The sequence below is a fragment of the Ambystoma mexicanum genome, chromosome 6q (assembly GCF_040938575.1).
Source record: "Ambystoma mexicanum isolate Mex_15411 chromosome 6q, UKY_AmexF1_1, whole genome shotgun sequence".
Classification (NCBI taxonomy): Eukaryota; Metazoa; Chordata; class Amphibia; order Caudata; family Ambystomatidae; genus Ambystoma; species Ambystoma mexicanum.
Window position 1 is genome coordinate 236,665,213 of NC_090937.1, and position 21,487 is coordinate 236,686,699.

A 21,487-nucleotide genomic window follows, 5' to 3' on the forward strand; every position below is an offset into this window, starting at 1 on the left:
TAACTTAGTAACATACCTACTACCACTGAAAGAGTTGCTGTTAAATATCCCGACACTTCCCATATTCCTGATTTGATGTATTATGGTTACTCCGTGCTTTTTACGAGGAGGAGGAACAAGATGATTTCCACACTCATGTAATGGCATAAGCAATAGCCTGGAACTACAGTGGTGACGGCCTGGCGAGGACTTGGTGGCAATGCTAGTTTGGTGTCAGATGCGGTAAACCTGGAAGTACTGCAGTTGGTATTGTGAAACTAAGGAGTGCTTGTTGACGACACAAGGTCCGATCAAAGGACTGTGGGCATGGGCAAGCCGAATACTGGGATGCAACTGGGAATGGGTAACTCATCATGATACTTCGTTCCGCTATCTCATCTCTGCCCCGTGGATGACCCCTGATTTGTGGTTTAGTATTGGCCCAAATTATGAACTATGGCCTTTACAGCTCACACAGTTGCAATGTTGAAGTGTTTAAGTAAACTAGATGAAGGACAGATAGTGTTGGTAGGAAACAGTGTGTGTTGGGAAGGAGAATGTGCCGGATATAAATTTGTAGGGAGACAGCTGTTTAGGGGAAAGGATCGGTGTGTAGAATTGGTGGTTCCACCAGAATCAGACGTGCATTTCACGTTTCACACAGGAGCTAAATAGTTCAGTCTTGTGGCCACCTACAGAAAGAAGAACAGTAAAGGTGTTTGTGGATTTTTTGAAAGGATGGCCTGTGTTAGTGTCCCACTGGTTTGAATGTCTTGAGGAAGTAGCCTTGAAACACTTGTGTATAGGCGCGTTATAAATGCCATATCATATCATATCATATCATAGAGGAAGTGATTAGGAAAGTGACAGATGTGCGTGTTCTAGAAACTGTGTATAATATGGAGAAGCATGCATATGACGTGGCCCATCGTAAGGCTACTATATGCAGTCCAGGAGATGTCTTGTGTGCTGTAAATAAAGAGGTTTTTGAACAACCTTACAGTACCACCATAACAAACACTTGTGAATAGGCGCGTTGTAAATGCCATATCATATCATAGCATACCATATCATTATGCGTCTCACTGCATTTTCTCTTATTTTGGCAGGGGTACTATGGTGTTTTAGGTGGTGCTGTCACTGACAAGGACCTGTGCTAATTAAAACTGGACCCTTCAGCTCACCACCCCTTCGATCGACCCCTGATTACTGTGCCTTGTTTGCCCTATTAGAGATCCAGCAGGATACTCAAATGAAGGATTGGGGCAGTTACTGGAGCATGACAAAGATGATTTTTTTATATCATGAAAAATGAAAAGCTTTAAACACTGCATCATATAGATGGTTCACCAGCACACATGAAAAGTTAGATTGGACCATAGATGAAGGAGTAGTGGTTGAATTGCCTCTTCAAAGGAAAAACAGGTATATTGGGGATACGAGTAGGAGATTAGGGAAGGAAAAGTTAGCTTAGTAGTGCATTATGTACAAAAGGGGGGTTGCTGGTGGCCCCCGAGAGAATCAGTGATGTGGCAGTGAGACATATGTAACACATGATGTTCAGTTTGACATGTGGGTAAATAATGATGTTGGGAGGGGAAAAGCCCATGTATTATGGACTATTGCTCCAGGCACTGAATGCCTCAATGACTATTAGCATCATATGAGTGTTTATTATTTATCTTTGAATCGTAGCAGACATTTGGCAGGTTAATCCCCATCTGTGAACTGTTGGCAATGCTTGCTCTCAAGGGCTCTATGATGGGGCATGCGTTGTAGGACTGCTGAGACAGCGCTTTAGGAATCTCTCGAGTACACTGGGTGGAGGCCACCCAGCCTCCATCTGCAGATATGATGGGCCAGTACCAATTGTCACAATGGAGCCTTATTCCCCAGTGGACGTGCGTAGGAAAGTGTTGGCTTAGTGCCCCTCACCTGAGGGGGTGGTCACTGGATGTCGTCCAATTTGGGTAATTGAGGAGCATCACCTGGCTACTAGTAATGAACTGGGAATGGAGGAAAGGCTCAGATAGGATACAAGGGCGACCATTGTTGTGTGGAGCGGCGTGAAAGGTTAAACGGATGTGATCTTTCTAGATGGGGTCTGACCACAGGCGTGATAAAAGGGCAGTTAAGTTAGTGGGCAGGTGGGGTTGGCTCTGCTGGTTGAGCATGAAGGGATGTTGTCTGTTTGTTTACTTGCAAGTCCAATACATGGGACCAGATTCGTCCATTCTTCACAAGGCTTTCTAGTGATGTTTTTCTTTTTACTTCGACAATCCCTAGGACTGGAAGTAGAGCCCAGATTCAGAAGGATGTCAGTCACCCTAGTAGTGCAACTCCCCCTGTTTACCCCATTTGACATGTTACATTGCTCCAAGATAGGAACTGACTTTTTAGTCATAGAAAGACCCCCATCCTCTGTAAGCGTGTATGCTCAATCTAAACTTACTAACAAAGAGTTGAAAATCCACTTTTGTGTCACATGTTCTGTTGGCCCGCTGCATTGCAGTCCCAATCAATGAATGTCGGAAATGCTCCATATCCATTTTACATGCCACATGCATCTTACACCAAAAGTGTGTGCTTAAGTGTGTGCTTTCAGTTACACCGAGATATGCTGTGTTTTGCTCTTTGGATTTACGCTACATTGTGCTATGCCATGCATACCTGCTCGTTCAAAGTACAAACTACACTTTAATAGTGTACATTGTAACTACACATTTTATTGACATTGAGGTGATCCAAAAGAGAAGATACATTTACAGAATTGAAAATAAAACCTGCTGTTTCTACAAAATCGATATAGAATAATTGTATTATTCAGTGACAAATACAGCCGTCATCATACAGTTGTCAATGCATTAATAGATGCGAGAATTGACAAGGAGCAGGCGCTGGACATGGAATGCAGCGTTTAGTCACTAAACAAGCTCAAGATTCTTTGTGTATGCGTTATCTTCCTGTATTTCACAGTGGCATTATTGATGGTGTTATGTGGTTTAATGCAAAACAGGAAGCAAACCACATCATGGATCAAAAAAGAAAAAAGGTAGATGCACTCTCGCTTTCATGCGCCAACATAGGCAAAGAACACTCCACTCAATTGGAATATAGAAATATCTTATTTGTTTTTTCTCTCCAACCAAACCTTTTTTCATTCCTATCCCGCTTTTGTCTCCAATTTGTTTATTGAATGGCATTAGACAATGAATCAATTTCTGCTTTGATGCTTAATGTCACACTGTTCATCCCAGTTAATCCGTCCCATTTCCCACCCGCTCTGTCTCTGCTACACTTGACACATTGATTCTTTTGAATTGTTTCTTTGGACTTCAACTTTTTTATTTTTATTTGTATTGTATTATTTTTTAACTAATTAGCCCTGATTTGAAAAAGACGGCGTAGTCCGTTGAAACACATGTCATCACAAAGGGCACTTACCCTCACCAATACAGAAATGTATTTCTATATTCCAATTGAGTGGAATTTTCTTTGCCTAAGTTGGCGCATGAAAGAGAGAGTGCAACTACCTTTTTCTTTTTTGATTTATAAAGCGGAGTAGAGGAACCACATTTTCTCCGATGTTGCGCAACTCATGCGACACAAAATGTCTCTGCAGTAGATCATAGGGCGCTGAGGTCCATTTTGATAAGTGTCCCTCGGAGAAAGGTTCCTCATCAGGATTTACTTTTTGTACACATCATGGATCACCCTGAAACTGATTGACTTAAAAAAGGTGGATTTCTCACAATTTTATCATATTCCCCTTTGACAAGAAAATCGGGTGAAATGCTGTAAAATGTGAGGGAATTTCATTGTACTGCTTTCTGCTTAGTTCTCAATGAGGCCTTTAATTTTTGTGTTTTGAAAAACTCTGTATCTTTAATGACGTACATTTGGAAGCAACCATCGTTTCCTCAGCTAGCATGTCCATATATATTGCATACATTTTCAACTACACACTCATGACTGTTCTTTTTTTAGAAAAAAAATGTCAAAACGAAAGTCATAAAATCAGCTAGGTATGAAAAACCCTGTCCAGATAAAATTCAAGAATGCTGTATGGAAATGAAATAGATATGAAAACGGGTAAGTCAAAAAGAGCATTTCGTGAAAGGGCCACAAGGCCCAATATTACAAAATGGTCGCATTAAGATTACGACGTTGAGATCCGGCTTCGGTGGCCATGTCTTATTGCGAGATCCATAAGTGTTTTGCTGTCAGGAAAATCATGCTATGGCAGTTCACATGTTGCACCCCCATCTGTGCAGTGGAAGCACCAAAGGACACCTGAGGAAGAGAAGGAAGAAGGACAATACATGTCAACTCTGTGCTAGAACAAGGATGTCTGTTGATTACCTTGGTTATAACTATTGTTCTTCATTTGCAAAGCTTTAGATACCACATCAGAACTGTGTGTAATTTAATCAGCCTGGTTAGCACTAGGGCATAGAGGCAATAGTTGGTAAAGTAATAATTCAAGTATAAGTAGGGACAGCCAGTGCCATTGACCACATACTCAGATATATTGTAGCCTAGCACAACAGAATAAGCTCAACATCAAATTTCTCAATGTCGTTGCACATGAGAGCTGTATTGGCTTTCTGTCTGAACACATATTTGATCATTTCCAGGACCACCAATGCTCAACTGGGCAAACCAGGAGCTCATGAGAGTCTATACTGAACAGGTTGCACCTACGGGTGAGCGAACCGGCTCAAAAAAGATTCAAACCCATGTAAACAGTGGAGTCCAAATCCACCGGAATGATTCAATCCATTTGGAGCTGAAATCATATAAGCCACTCCTGCATATATTCAGGGAAAAACGTTTGTTGCAAGGACGTTAAGGTGAGCAATATATTTTAACAAAACCTTAGTAATTCAGGGAAGAAATGTTAGTTGCAGGGGCATTAAGATGAAAATTCAATGCAACAATACCCCTGAAATTTGGCAGACAATTCAAGCCCCCTGTTGCGCAGCCTATCACCACAATGATGACCTTACACATTATATCACTGATGACATCAGTGGTTACATCACATATGACATCACTGGTTACATCGTTGACTGCATCAGGTATAAGATCACTCAGTAGGTATGTTAAAATATTTATACGGCTCCTACCTTGGTACATATGCGGATGTGGGAAGTCATGACCAGCGTAGATGTTCCCCATAATGCTGTGTCCTCCATAATACCATTTTGTATGTCATTGTGAATACCTTCTCTGGCCAGAGTGCATGGCATTCAGCTGTGCCCACTGTATATTTTAAAACGCTACTCGGCCGCTAGCCCTAGCCTTCGGCCATGGCCACTATACATGTCTTTCGGGCCCACTATCAAGGGCCTTTGGCTGGGTCCACTGTATATTTTAAAACACTACCAGGCCACTATCCATGGCCTTTGGCCATGTTCACTGTGCATGTTCCTCCAATATGTTTCTTTTGGACCCACTAGGTTACCATGGCCTTTGCTGTGGCCACTATGCATATCTTTTGGACATACTAGCCAGGGCCTTCGGCCATGCCCAATTTTAAAACACTACCGGAGCACTAGCCATGGCCTTCGGCCATGCCCACTTTACATGTTCCCCCAACATGTTTCTTTTGGACACACTAGATAGCCAAAGCCTTCAGCTTTGGCCACTCTACATATTGCCACAATAGGTTTCCTAAAAGGGCCTTTGGCCATGGCTTGATCAATAGGTTTCTTTTGGGCACACTAGCCATGGCCTTTGGCCGTGTCCACTTTCCATATTGTAACCCTTGTCATGTTGCTCCAATAGGTTTCATTGGGGCCAATTAGCCATGGCCTTCGGTCGGGTCCACTTTCCATTTTGCACAATTCGGTTCCAGTAACCATGTAGCCATATCCTTCTGCCACACCCGTTAACCCTGCCACCACACTGTAGCTGTGAAATTCCACTTGTTTCGTATTAATCTAATTTTTTAACTCTCTCTTTTTAAAAAAAAAAAACAGTTTTTCCCATAACCATGGTTATATTGGCAATGTACTACAAACAACCGTGGTTATCTGTAAACACCCATAAATAACCGTGGTTATCTGTAAAAAGCATGCAAAATCTAACACTCTTCCCTGTCCTCCCAGGCACTCACCAAGTGCCCCCTCCTCTTGCCATGCTCCCCCTACTCCCCTTGGGTCCAGGTCTCACTAGCAGTGGCTTTCCCCATAGCCTCTATGCGCATTACACAATATCGTTCTTTTGGCCCCAGTAGCCATGGCCACTGGCCATGTCAAAACATGAATGTGTTACCAAACACCCATTGCCCCCTGCCCAGTAGATGTAGGTACTGCAGATGCTAAACCTTTTTTTTTCAACTGCTTATTCCAGCAATAATTTCCCAATAATAATTTCCAATAACAGAAATTCCTGTGTTAGAGTAGTGGTTCTTCAGTTCCCTCAATAGCTGGCAAAAATTACTCAGAACTAAAAAGTCTTGCACACCCCCACAGCCACTCAACATGTGTCCCTTTTTCTAGGTTCCCTCGGTTCATCAATTTGCCTTTTCCCTCCCTAACCTTCTCCCATTACCGCCTATTACTCATAGCTTTGTGTGAACCACGTTTCTTCTGAGCACGTCTTGTGACGTTGCCGCTCTGATCTTGTGAGATTCCCACAGTCTTCCCCTGATAAACCAAATATTTTCTACCTGCAACTGGCTCCTCAACCCACCCCCAAATCCCCAACTTCAGATGGCGTCTTCTTTCCCACACCCCACCTCCAGCCTGATGGGATTGCTATTATAATTGTTCTTTTATAATGCGCTTAATACCTGAGCCGGTTTCTAAGAGCGAGCCCAGGATTCAAACTTGTGTTGCTAAGCACTGTCTTGCTTCCAAGACAAACACATTTCCCCTGACCTATCCTCCTGGCCTAATTTTGTGATTGGTATCTATATAGTGCCTACGGCCAGGCCATCCAAGCACGTAGTTCAAAACAATCAGTGTTCCTGTAGGAGTGACTACATAAACAAAAGAGTTTGGAGTGTCTTTCTGAAGTCGAAAACATTATTAAACTCTGTAACATCGTGGGGAGTTCATTTAAAAGTTTGATGGCATCCCTTTTCCTCCTCCAAATAGCTTTTTCAGTTCTTTCCTTTGCGGCTTCTCCTTGTAATATGGGAATCACTTGCATGGAGCAACAACAATAAAGGCCTATTTTCATTTCTGAAAAGTCTCTCAGCCTATGTGTTGTAAAGCATCAAGGCTCATAAATATAAAGGTTTTAAGGAGCAGGGGGACACCCCAACTACTGGATGGATTTACCCCAAACAAGTCAAGGTAATTAAGTCAACGCTTTGTGCCCAAATTGTTTCTTATTTGGTCTAAATCTGCCCAGCGGTTTTCACACTACGGCTATTCAAAAATAATATCTCTATGGGGAAATGAATAGGCTGAACATTGTGAAATTGTAGTGTTTTGCTTTCTTAATAACTTTTTCATGTTATAACTTATTGTTCACAAAATGTGTAGTTTGTGGGGCCCTTGACAAATCTGTTTGATTTCAGAATTTCATCCAAATCCATCTAGCAAGTCAAAAGGTATTATCAATAGAATTCTGCGATAAAATTGCTGATTTTTCATTTTTGAAAATCCTGCCTGCCTCTCTGCTGCAAAGCATCATGGGAGTTATAACTATAATTTTGGTAGAAGGGGCACCCCTTTTTCTGTCAAATATTTTAAAAACTACTGGACGCAATGACCCTAGACCCGTCTCTGAAATTGAGTCAACGCTTCGTGCCCAAGTTGTTTCATATTTGGTCCAATTCCGTCCAGCGGTTTTGGCTGTGCTCTTGAGCACAAATTTGACTTTCTCTATTGGAAAATGAATGGGGACTATGCCAAAACAGTGTTTTTTACTTTGTTAATAACTTTTGTAATATTTACCTGATCTTGCCAGATTTCCAGTCTGGGGGAGATGGAGAGGGCGGGGGCAGTGACTACAATTTTGTTTGCAAAATTTCAGCCAAATCCGTCATACGAGTCAAAAATTATTACTTTCAGCTGAAATTTTGCAAACAAAAGGTTTGTTGCAGGCCCCTCCGACTGGATATTTGGTAAAGATCCGTTAGAAAATGAAAGAGTTATTAAGAAAGCAAAAAATGCGGTGTCAGCCTACTCGCAATTCATTTCCCCAAAGAGGAAAAAGTCAGAATTTCTGTGCAGCGCACAGCAAAAACCGCTGGATGGAATTGGACCAGGTACAAAATAACTTGGAACGAAGCGTTGACTCGATTTCTGAGAGGGATCTGGCGTTATTCCATCCAGTTGTTGTTAAAATATTTGACAGAGAAGTGGGTGTCCCCTTCTCCCAGAATTATAGGTATATCTCCAATTGTGCTTTGCAGGAGAGAGGCTTTTCAGAAATGAAAAATCCGCAATTTCTTTTTCGATAGAAGAGATATCTGCGAATATAACAAGAATATTCACGGTTAGCCAAAGACGAGAAAGTGGAAAAAAATGACATTTGGAGGAGGAAAAAGGACGAAATCGCATCAGGCTAAAGGTGGAGATTGGGAAGAGGACACCATGTGAAATTGGGGAGTTGGAAGGGGGAGCGGCTGGGGACCAAGTTCAGAGCTGGAACTTTTTTGCATACTCAGGGTTATTTTCCCACATACAGCGATATAGTAGAAAACGGGATAGGAAATAAAAGTGCGTCACACAGATATCCGTAGATATTTGCAGCTGTTTACGGCTATTAAGGGGTATACGTTGTAAGTACTTCACATGGATATGCTTGGATATTTGTAGCTGTTTACAGATATTCAGGGTTATATGTAGTACATTGCTTATATAATGATGCGATTATGGGGGAAAATGTTTTTTTTTTAAAGGGAATTAAAAAAATAAGAATAATACAAAAAAGTGGAATTTTTTACAGCTGCAGTGAGGTGTGTGGTAACCTATTGGGGCAACATGTCAAGGGATGCAATATGGCCCTAGCCAGTGAGCATGAAGGCCGTTTTCACAGGCCAGGCCCGAAAGACCTGTATAGTGGCCAGTGCCTAGTCAGTGGGTCCAAAACAAAGATATTGGGGGAACATGTACAGTGGAAACGGCCGATTACCAAGGCTAGCGGCCCGGTAGTGTTTTAGAATATACAGTGGGCACGGACGAAGGCTGTGCTCACTAGCCAGGGCCAAAGGACTTGACTAGTGGGACTGAAATACATGTATAGAGGAAGTGGTCGCCTAGTAGGTCCAAAAGAAACATATTGGGGGAACATGTACACTGAACACGGGTGAAGGCCATTTGGCGTTTCCCATAAAAAAACTTTAAAAACTATGGTATAACAAAACCCTTGAAAGTCACTGAAAAACTTTAGTTAAGATGCAGTTAAGTTGAGCAGATGTAACACAATAAAACCTTTGAAATTCAGCGGATGTGGGAAGTTATGACCATCTTAACCCGGCAAGCTTCTGAGTCTGTACCTTTTTACTGACATTACAGTTAATTTAAAGAAACTGCTCATAATAGGCATTTCTCTGCTTTCAGCTCATTCATTTTTTATCCCATTTCAATATTTAAGTAGCCTTTTGTTTAATCTGCTAGATTGAGTCATTTCAAATTATTTGTTTAGTTATATTTATTATTTTTTCTGAAAAGAAAGGCAAGCGTCTATGAAAGCCATTGTCTTGTGGTTTCATATCTTCTAGTTGAATAGCTGGGAGTAACTACAGTTTCTTTTTTTCCTGGAAAAAGGCACTTTCTGCCGTTTTCTATACAAACAGAATTTTCTGCTAGATAAATTTAAATGTATTTATCTACTAGCTGTTTTTCTGGTCCTATGTGTTTTCTTTTTTCGTATTGCAGTCCCTTGAACCTTGGGAAACTATTTCCAAATAAAACGTATTCTTCAAAAGTTTATACTAGTTAGAAAAGCGTAAAAGAATGGAGAGGGCAGCCATTTACAAAAGTGCAGCTTTGGTTCAAGTGGTAGCTAGTATAATTCTTTTAATAGTTTTTTTTAATTTCAGGAGTGCCATTCAACCTTTTCAGTGAGAAGCTGTTCTATGATGGAGAGCCAGAACACATTTTGGAGAGAGTGTTTCTTCTGTGAGTCTATGAGGGAGAGCCAAAACCATTTTACATTTTTCAAAGGGAGATGCTTGTCATAAAAATTGTGCAGAATAAATGCATGTGTAAAATGCCTATACCAACAAAATCATCAACTGCTGATAAACGCGAGGGCAAAACATCTTTAAGAAGTCGGAACTGGTACCTATAAACGTTGCTTAAGGGCTTAAAAATGCACTGCTTTACAGGTTGTTGTGAAACTGTACAAAAAAGGTAGCAGGCGCCCCTCTCTCGAAAGAACACGGCATGATAACCTGTTCAGTGGTTTGTAACCACTTTGAAAGTTGCCAGCCATCTGCTTTTTGCTCACTGTACCTTTCACAGATGGGAAATATCCATTTGCATATCAGTCTTTGTCCCGCTCACATGGGCAGTCCAGCACTGAAATGCTAGGCAATTTCCTTCTGAACAAGAGTACCAACAGCCACCGCATACACGTGTTTCAGCCTTGTTGGGCCTCATCAGTGAGGTGGAGCTGTGTCTCTCTGAGCACAGTGAGCAAGGGAGTCCACGTGTTGTGAAACTGTGAATAAGGCACTCTCACTGGCAGTGTAGTAGGTGACCAGGACATTTGTGCAACATTTCAGGCATCTGTAAATAGAAACCTATGCCTAAACGTGCTACAAAACAGTTTGCAACCAAAGAAGGAGGTCCCAGTACAGATAAATTGGAAACTAAAAATGTGGCAATGTCTGAGGCCATCGCAGAGAGCGAGGGTGCATCTAAATCTGGTCAGTCCTCACACGAGTAGATGGGGCTTGAATGAGGAACAGGCCATCTAAGTGACAATATAGAGGAAAAGGACTCGATACAGACTCTGCAGATGCTGATTCCTTGGGAAATCAGTTGGGCAGAAAGTCAAGCCCACCATGCCAATAGACAAGATAGTGAAAATTATAGTAGGATAAGGTTTAAATATTGCCCAGCTAGGAGACCTGCACAGGAAATTATACGCAGCCTGACAAAAAAGAAAGCACTTAGTGATTGCCAACCCCCAGATCAGCCCTAAATGCCATGTGGAAAAACTAGAAAAACAGGGCAACTTGTTCCGGGTTCAAGCAGAACTTCAGCGATATCTGTTCTTTCGAACCATTTTTAAATCAAACCTGAAGATATTACTACAAGCATCTGTACCACATGTACCTGTAAAGTGAGTCGTGGGAAACAGGCAGGGTTATTCTGTACAAACTAGCTTGAGCGCCATTTTGGACAATGGCTCTTTCTAACCATAAAGAATAAAGCACAAAGGGCTGTGGGCAGACAACTGTGGTTGACAATGAGAAGACTGACTGTACTTTCATCAGGACTGTGTCTTCGGAATGTAGAAGGTCACGTCACCAGCAAACTATCGCTGACATGTTATAGAAGAGAGCAGCTTAGGCCAAAAACCACACAGTAACTTGATTTTATTTATTTGCATTTGTATAGCGCACTTGCAGCCCAAGGGCATCGAGGCGCTGCAAATCAACCAGTTGATTTGCCAGCTCATAGCCAGAGACATACAGCCATTCAGTGTTGTTGAAAACAGCTGTTTCAAACCCCTATTAAGTACCACGCTACAGCATGCCAACACACCACTTTTTTCAAACCTGTTGAGGTGCTGCAGGTCTTCAAAAACGTGCGAACCAGAGGTTGAGTGACAGCTACACTGTCCAGTTGTCAACTATGAGTACCTGCTCCCAAACTGCCTAGGACATGTGCACCACTCCACACTGGGTGCCTTTGCAGTTTACAGACCGAGGCATCTCTCTTTTCTTAGAGCTTGCCTCCAAAATGCTCCCTCAGCATCAAAACAGATCAATGGTATGCAGAAATGGCTGCTCGCTGCACCCATTTCTTTTGGGGGGGGGGTTGGGGAAGGGTGGAACACAGACTGCAAACAATATTTTAGAAGAGCTGCACGATATTTGATCCAAGGGGTTGCAGTCGCTGAATCCCCTTGCCAGTTCTGTGGTATCTGATGATGGCACAAACAGTGCCTGTATTGCGAAAGGGCAGATTCCACCATATGCCCTGCTTTGCTCGTTGCGTGTTCAATTCTATTTGCCAACAAGTGTTCAATGGAGATCAGCAGGCCCGCTACCTCATCGGGAGCAGCAAAGAAAATAGGTGGCCATGTTTGACATTCCGTGAGAGCACAGTAGCATGGGCGAACATTCAGGCAAAACAAGACTTGCCATTTCAGCAACTTGTGCAAGATGTGCCCGCAAGGTGGAACTCCACCTTTAACATAATTCAAAGAATGTTAGCAGAGAGGAAGGCAGCCCAAGAGGACCTTGTGAAACATCACTGCACCTATGTTCAGGTGCACTTGAAGGAAGGGGCGGGTCATCGCACAGCGGTTTGTTCAATGGCTGTCCATCATTACAGGCCTGGCGAGGTAGAGCGATGTTTCAGCATGTTCCTAGGATGTGTATTACCCATTTTAGACTGGATTCTGTGAGCGGCCAGGCTAATATGTGCATTTAAGGTATGGCACAGTATCAGTGGCATGGGGGAGCCCAATACAAGCAAATGAACACATTGCACGTGCTACAGAATAATGCCCTTAGAGCGGCTCTGAGCATCCCGATGCACTCTCACATCTCCAGCTTTAGACAAGATGCCCACTGGCTCCCAGTACGAGACAGAATCACTCTCAGATCACTTGTCATTGTCCACAAATGCCTCTCTAATGATACCCCAAGTACCTGGCAGATAGGTTTAGCAAGCACACTTCAACCAGACCAACGAGAACGATGTACGCACACTGCCTCTCCATCTGCAAATTCTCCCTAAAAAAAGCAGGCGGCTCCAGCTTCCCTCTCCTAGCAGCCAAACTATGGAACGCTATACTTGTGAAACTCGGAGCAGAAGCATCCTTTTGGACCTACAGAGCCACAACTAAGTCCTGGCTCGCCAACAAGAACTCTTACCCTGTCTGACTTCATCCTTTGCTGCATCATTGCATCTTCCTACGTTTGCTTTCTGACCACCATGTAAACCGGTCACATGCACTTATTGTCTTTCTCATGTATGTATCTCTATAACTTGTTGTAACCTGCTCTAAGTCTCTGGCGCCCAGTTACCTCAGGGTTCGGCGCGCGGTACAAATAAAGAAACTAAACTAAACTAAATGCACCTAATAGGGACATGGCCTTGAATGTAAATGTATAGATAGCTTTGTTTTAGTGCTTGGTGTGGCTACTCCCGCATTGCTGCGGCTGAGCGACGCCTACACATGCTGACAAAGGCCGTAGGGGCTGAAAGGTGACCACACTTAGTTTTAGCTTTTTATGCAGTGGAGTTTGCCATGCCACTAAACATGCCATGCTATTAAATAATGCCTTATTGGCATGACTTATGGAGACACAAGTATGCCCGAGAGGGCAGATGATCTGCAAATGAGAGCGCCAGGGGACCACTCCGGTGGTGATGGTGCGTGGTACAAATATCCTTTAACATTAACATTACCATATGTGAGGACTCAAGTCTCTGATGGTGTTGCCGGCTTCCAGTTATTCTATCACTCGTTCTGCTGTGTCTGGCTTTTCTCCTTCCAGGGATTCTATTTTTTTCTTCATCTTTGGGCTTTGTTTAGCCATTGATGTTTTTTGAGGATTCTTAATGCTATGTTTCTCTTGCCTTTTCATATTCAGGGCAGTGTAAGAGGCAGCAAAGCTCCTCTATCACTTCGTTGGCAGATCCAGTCTTCTCTCAATTTTGAGACTGTGGGCACTGCCCCTGTGTTTGGCCATTACCTGCCTGTGCTTCGTGTGTTTCACTCAGTAACAAGGAAGTCTGCTACAGTGCCTGTTCTGGTGTCCAGTCTGTGGTAGTCTAGGCTTCCTATTGGCTGCTATATCCTTGATTTGCTTCTTCTGTGACGTTGCTATATGTACACACTAATGTCAACATCCATGTAGGATATTCACCATCTCAGCCGGGACAAGACAGCCTGCTTTCCTTTCAGAGTAGATACACTGGGTGCCACCAGCTTGCTTAACCTTACAGCACAGTGAAACTGCAGATATATGCTAGCAAGTGCTATATGGGAATGTTATTATTGAGTATCTTGCCCTTCCATGCCAGCCCATTTCATTGACTTGCCAATGAATGTAATAACTAGGTCTGGGATGTCAGGAGGTTCAGGGTTCATGGAAAACCTCACTGCCCATGTCCTTCATTTTGGGCAGGTGGCTTTACTTGTCTCCCATATGCCCTTCAATCTTCAGTTAGTTTGGTTAATGTTTAGATCCCAGAGCTATGGTCTATGTACAGTACTGCCACTTGCCTTGAGATCACTTTTTTTTCTTTTGGCAGTTTTGTAAACGTTTCTCTCGATCTCGCATGGCTTTGCCTGCGCTTGTTTCTCTATGGACGCGCATGCGCACTAAGGACTGAACTGAAAAGTGCTGCCCAGTAGGGTTAACGTGCCAAGGTCAAAGGCACCAGCATGGTGGATATAACAAGATATAAATGGACTAGACAATACACAGGATTGTGAGAGCATAGAAGTCATCCTGACCAGATGGAATGAATGAGTTTATTGGGTTGGCAGAATATGTGTGCTGGAAGGCCTAGCAGTGTGTTCTTCAATTTCCCTGGGTTTTGATGTTGTCAGATGACGCGTAACCTATAAAGATGAGCGGCCTGGAGGGCGGGTTGGGTACAGTCTGTTCCCCTTAGGTGTAGCTTAGGTTGCTGTTGTCCCTGAATTGGAAGATAACAAATAAAGAAGCCTATGTTTGTCATCATCCTAAAATAATGTGTGAGGCTGGTTTCTCCGACAGTTTCTATAGGTCACGTTTTTTCCACGATGAAGAATAACAACATTATAGCTGCTGCGCCATGCAGTCTGGGAATATTAGAGCACTGGTGATGAGAGACAGGATTGACTATTGGAGACGCAACCCCTCTTCTAAAGATAAGCGCTTGCATGCAATGAGACAAAATCTGTAAGTTGTCCTCTATTATTGAAATGTTATTAAATGTCTATTGAAGAGTGTGTATGGTATGATAAGTTATTTATAACGCGCTTAGTACCCAGAGGTTTCTAAGAGCGGTCCCGGGGATCGAAGCAGTGTTGTGCTGTGTCGTCTTGCTTGCAAGGTGAGCACATTGCCCCTGAGCTATCCTCCCGAGATGAAAGTTGTAGTTGCTACCTCAAAATAATTATTTAGGAGACATCTATAGGAGTCAACATCAATTATTTTTAAAGGGGTCCATAATGGCCTCAATCTTGCAAGACTTTAAGAAGGACAGACAGAAGCATCTCGCAAATGCCTCTTACAGTGGACCCACACAGGCAGCAGGCAGCACCGTGATTCAATCGCTTGATCTACTGTACCTGTTTTAATTAATCTTAGGTCCTTTTCTTAAATTCCCATGATCTCTTTCCATAGGGATACGCGGAGGCGGCTAAAAGAAAAGAATATATATATTTAGAGTGAAAAAAAAATAGCTGCTGTAATGGTGTACATCGGTTTATAATATATTACGCAAAACAATTACATCTCTTACACAAATGTCCGCACACATCGCCTAAGATATGTTAGCACATGAAAATCATCATTGTCTTCCTCTTAACCAATCAGAATGCTTGGAATTCTGTCAATAATCTGTTATTGTCCACATTCTGAACATTCTGACTTCTGCATTAGTCTAACAGGCGAAACTGCATCAACTCTTATTTTCCCAAAAAATGCTAAACTCCTTATAGATCTCCAGATGGGCCATTATTGCTTGCTATAATGCCCTTACTCAAGTTAACTTGGGGCAGGCATTATCCTCCAATAGTGGCCACTCGCTCAGTCTAAAAGGCTCAGGTAATACACATTTCAAATTGCATTCGAGCAACTTGCTTTGTGTTCCAGTGCTCAGTCTAGAAGTCACTGTAGAATCCATAGTGACCCTGAAACATGCAGAACAAGTCTATCTTTTTTGTTCAAATTGTGTCCTTGGGTTCACACATATTGTTAGCTTAGTTCTGGAATGTTTTACTACTTCTTACTTAATGTAAACACATTCTCTGACAATTCGGCATGCATTTATATTATGAAATCTCTTACTTTGTACCGCCCTGTTAACTATGTCACTCAGCGTGTCATCTAAACCACATATATTTTATATGACGGAAGACCCCAATGCAAAGTGAAAGCGGAGAACATTTTCAGGTCTCTACAACCTACTGTGGAGTACATTTAGTGACATTTCCACACGACTGGTAAGTTCAGTTGTGCAATGCACACTTTTGTTCATGCTTTCCAAAATGTACCAGTGCTTGAGTTAGTATGGTGAATGAGGCTTTTTGAGGGCGCTGGCTGTACACTGCATTGAGTATGCTACCCGCACCCTCGTGACTGTGCAGCCAGAGTTCAAACACAAGTGGAGGACACCAAACCTCGCTTCCTCAGGCCCATTGGCTGAGATCATGAGCACTGAATTTAAAGGCAGGGACGTCATTTCACCAAAATTCCTGGGGTGACATCACACAACCCTTGATCTCTGAGGACATCACAGGGAGTGATGTAATTTGACCCCCACCCTGAAGTAACATCACGGGAAGCGATGGAACACAAGCCCTTGACAAAACAGGAAGTGGCACCACATAATATTGTTCCTAAGTACACTATGAAAAATATGGTTACGATATCACTATAATGGTATATACATTTCATTCAAGAATGGACCACCATATGTATCGTTAATATCAGTTATCTTAGGCCCATATTCCCGAATTACTGTGGGTGCGAGCAGACGCTCAAGGCTAAATGATAATCATGTGTTATTAAATAGCGCTTTATATAGAACAAATATCACCCAAGCTGTGTTGGTACTCATTTATCGACCTCAAAAGGGTGAAAGGCTGAGTTAAGGTGTTTATGAACAGACTAAATCAGTGACACACCCCCTGAAATGTGCCTGAAATAAACCTTTAATCAGTCTAGCAAATATTGTATTGAATTCCAGAGATACAAATGATTTGTTGTTCCTATTCTTTCTTATTTAGGGTCACTGCTTCGAAGTGTTACACTTTTTTTAAGAGGCCTGGACAAGAAAGCGAGCCACTCCAGAAACATAGAGCCACATGGCATTGGCCACGGACCAGGCACTTACATTTGTAAAGCAAACAAAAAAAAGTGTTTAAGGGTAGCACAGCAGACCACGGGGATAGCGACCCCTGGGCGACTCCCAAATAACGTCCCTGCTTAAAGGTGAGCAACAGAGCAAGCACATTTTAACCACAGTTTGAGGGGAAACATTTTAATGGTGGAAATGGAAACAAAACATGTATGACTAATTCCCTGCGTATGGTAATAACATGTTTTCTTTGTTTCTTCTACTTTTGTCCAACATTGAATGTTTACAGATTATGGCTCCCTTCTGCTTTCTCTACTGTCCCCCTTAAGACTCACCTTGAATCCCCAGCTGTATCAAGAGATAATTCTGTCCCTCAATCGAACCCCACTCCAGCTTTTCGGATTGGCGAGCTCGACGTTAGAGTGAATGTGCCTTACATCAGAAGCAAACTACCCCCAGATATAATGTTAGCAAGGTGTAATCATGACTCATTCCCATGGCTGGCGGCCATTTTAGGTCCTCTAGCCAGCACTCCTGGAGGCCGGGCTCAGTGAATCCTGTAGGGAGGGGTTTGATGGATTCTGATTTGGGACTCACTCATTGGGTAGTTTTGTTTCAGTAGTGTAAAAAAACAGTTTTGCCACAAGGGAATACTTTTTTGTAGTCAAAAATCGATTTTTTAATCCTTTTGAATATAGCGAATAGAAAAGCTCTAAAATGTTAAATGTTCCTGGTCAACATGTATAATAAATAAAGAGATCAGTGTAGAAGAAAATCAAATGTATACATCTGATTTTTTTTTAATGAGCACAAATCTAAATATCACATGCCAGGAACGAACTATCCCAGTATTCTCTCATTGGACTTGATTTACAAGCTATTTTTGAATGGGATCTTCTTACTGAAAAAAGCTTTTGTAAATCAGGCCCCTATTTAAAACTATAATCCCTATTTTAAAAAAATATATATATTTTCCAAAAACCTGCACTTACTATTTGCTTGCCACATTTTGTTACACAATTACACTTTGATTGAAAAAGTATTGAATCCAGACCATTAAAACACATTTTCAGATTTAAACACTGGTTTTATTTTGCTGGAATCCTCTCTTTTGCTTGAATAAACATGCCCTCTTTTTTTCCCTTCTGTAATAATGTTTGTGATCTCCCATTGACACGCATATTACTTCTGTCCCATACGTTCTTATGCCAGGGGCTGAAGTCTAGCCTCCTGCGTGTAATACAAGTTACGCACAAACACACAGACGCGTCTAAAGTGTCGCACCGTGGATGTACGCAGCGGGATCATAACCTTGTTTTCTCAGGACAGGCAAGCAAGCATGTGCAAATAGGCGGCTGTTTCCCTTGTTTGCGCCGAGCATTGCCGGCCTATGTAGGTGAGCCGGTGGAGAATGCTTCAATTATCCCGGTGTCTCGTGCCTCTAGCCAAACCAGTGGTGACAGCGCTGCTGTGTGCCTGCAGCGGCTGTCAGCAGGAGCTCTGCTCCACAGAGCAGCCTTTCCACCGGAGGGCACTCCAGACATTCCGGCAGCTCAATGCGAGCCGCTCATCTGCGACATCACGGATCTCAAATGCGAGGGAGAAAAACACCCTAAACCGTGACAATATAAAACAAGAAATTAAGGATGATTTCTGTAAGTTTACGGAAGTGTCCATTTTGCACCGAGGACGCCATTTCGATATTGCTCCATCGTGAGATTGTTGACGTTAGCTGGAGTTGGAGGTCCTGTGCCGAAGGCGAGAGCATCTAAAGAGGGAGAACGTCATGTTTCCAACATCCGAGCCCGCTGTAACTGACACTAAACACCATGCGAACATGCTTATATTGGAAAAATACAAGTCTTAACAGACTTTTGGATGACAGAATGCACAGTCATGGCTCACACATTCTGAGGATTAAAGGGAATGGCGGAGATAACCCATTTTCCAGTCCTGCTTCCTTCTGAAAACAAATGCATTGTGCCAAGCTTCTCAAGAGTTTGTTTGTTTATTTGGTAATGCGCACCGAACCCTCAGGTAGCTGGGCCCAGGAGTTACAAGAATATTTGAAGCTTAGTTACATCATAGAGGTCATTACATGATTCAGAAACATTTGCAATACATATAATTTGGGTAGGGGATACATAATATCAGGAGGTACATAGATGAAGACAGCAGTGATGAACACATGTAATCGCACAGGTTTGTACAGTAGTGTATCTACATTCAGCCTCTGGCCAAACTCATGTCCTCCCACAGCTTCCTTTGCTATTCCTACGCCGATGATACTCAAATCATTGTGCGTTTGGAACTCTCCTTGGGGCAGACGGCAGCCCGCTTTATAGCATGCCTGGCAGCCGTGGGGGATTGGATGAGTAGTAATTGGCCTATGCTGAATGGTAACAAAACAGAGGTGTTGGTGGTGGGCCATCCCTCTGAAGCTGCTCTGTGGTCCCCTATTTTCTGCCCCCCTTCTCTTGGTCCCCTTCCTATCCCGGTCTCAGTTGTGAAAGACCTGGGAGCTAATATCTCTAACGCCCTCACCGCGGATAAGCAGATTAGTTCGGTGTGCCAGCAAGGCCATTTTCAGTTACACATTCTGAGGAAGGTTCTTCCTTGTATACCTAAGCAGCTCAGGGCCTTGGTGGTGGCCTCTCTTGTGCTTTGCCATCTGGACTACTGTAATGCGCTGTATCTGGGGCAACCAACCGACCTCCTTCACCGGCTTCAGGTCGTCCAGAACTCAGCAGCCAGGGCACGACTTTGGCCCCCACGTATTCGCTTGCCACCCCCATTCTCCACCACTTGCATTGACTTCTGGTGGAAACGAGGATTTCTTTTAAATCTCTCTGCCTGGTCCACAGGGCCTCTTATGGCAGAGGAGCGGCCTACTTGCAACAGAAATTCGATTACTACGCCCCTGTCCGGGCCTTGCACTTGCTCAGTCTTGCTTAGTTGTGATCCCCCGGCGCTAGGTATGCGCAGATTGGCGGCCGAGCGCTTTCTATCGTTGCTGCCAACATGTGGAATTCCCTACCCCTGTCACTCCGTATTATTGAGGAACACCTATACTTTAGGCGTTCTCTGAAAACCCATTTGTTTTGACTTTGAGCTGCCCTCGGACAGTGCCTTTCAGTGCTGCTTATCGCCGGGATGCCCCGGGGCGAACGTCGCGCTTTACAAGTTCTAAAATCAAACAATCAATCAAGCTTCGAATGGGATCATGTCATTGTCCCGACACCTGCTTACCTATACAAATTGATAGTCTCTAACAGCACACTAGACAAGATTCTGCATGAAGTATCTACAACAGACATCCTTTATTTGTAAACGCTCTATAACAAAGACATTTTCAAAACTGGCCAAAGGAGCACTGAGCAGGAACTCCAAGTGATGGCAGTTGATAGAGGAACTGCTCCTGCTGAAAGTGATCTGATGAAAGCTCTCCCAACTCGCACATACAAAGGGAGAGCAGGCTACAACCAGAGACAGCTGTACACAATCAAGCTCTCTCTAGCCCTCGGCAGCCTGCAGCACCCATGTGTGACCAGGCTTTCTCTAGCTCTGGGCAGCCTGTGTCAGATGAAAGCAATTCATGTCCTCCACCAACCCTTTGCTTCTTGGAAAGCATACATCTACCAGAATGCACCTGTTGGGTTACACCACAACCTAGATTGTAGCATTATCTCAGGTATAGGATTATGGAGGCAGTTTGTAGGTTATGATATAAGCAGAGTCTCTGAAAGTCCACATTCATTGGTGTTGGGTGGCAGACGGGTAGGTTCCTGACAGGTATTTTCCATAGGGCAGGGCCATTTCTTTGAGTCCATTTCTTTGAGTCTTTAGCACATCTGGCTGCATGACCTTCCGTTCCTCGTCCCCAGCAAAACTTCAATGTGGCAATAGAATCTTCCTTTTGCTCTTCCGCAAAGAATCCAGTGTTTACGTGTATAAGGACATCTATCCAGAGTTCAGTCAAGGACAGAAGCAGAAGAACATCAGTGTTAACCCCTTGTTCCTATCCTACACATTGCTTAGTTGTGCTGGTAGCTTCTGGCTACATTTGCTTACTTGCTGAATGCGCGTAGACATCAGATGCAAGATGTGTTCTGAAATTGAGCATGAAACATGCATAGATTTCTCTGTACCTTTTTTCATTTTGCAGAGCTCTAAATATGCAGTTATTTTTATTTTGCCACACACTCTTACTTTGTTGATTAAATACTTGGCAAGTGACCATCACAGCTGAAAAGTGGGCAACCTTGAGCCAGGTCTGGCTTTTCGTCCAGCTGCTTTTTGGATCCCAGGACCTGTAGAACAGTTGTCCACATGATATGTAG

At 43.1% G+C, this 21,487-nt stretch overlaps 1 protein-coding gene across 2 annotated transcripts in view; it reads right to left on the reverse strand.

Moving 5' to 3' along the window:
- Positions 1-2,675: 2,675 nt before the first annotated feature.
- The window catches only part of BANK1 (B cell scaffold protein with ankyrin repeats 1), a 2,974,928-nt gene continuing 2,956,116 nt past the window's right edge, over positions 2,676-21,487 (reverse strand). For both annotated transcript variants that reach the window (XM_069630704.1, XM_069630703.1), the window contains exons 19-20: positions 15,415-15,485; positions 2,676-4,272 (exon numbers count right to left, since the gene is read on the reverse strand). In XM_069630704.1, the coding sequence (XP_069486805.1) occupies positions 15,420-15,485 (66 nt within the window). In that variant the 3' untranslated portion in view covers positions 2,676-4,272; positions 15,415-15,419. The remainder of the gene's footprint in view (positions 4,273-15,414; positions 15,486-21,487) is intronic.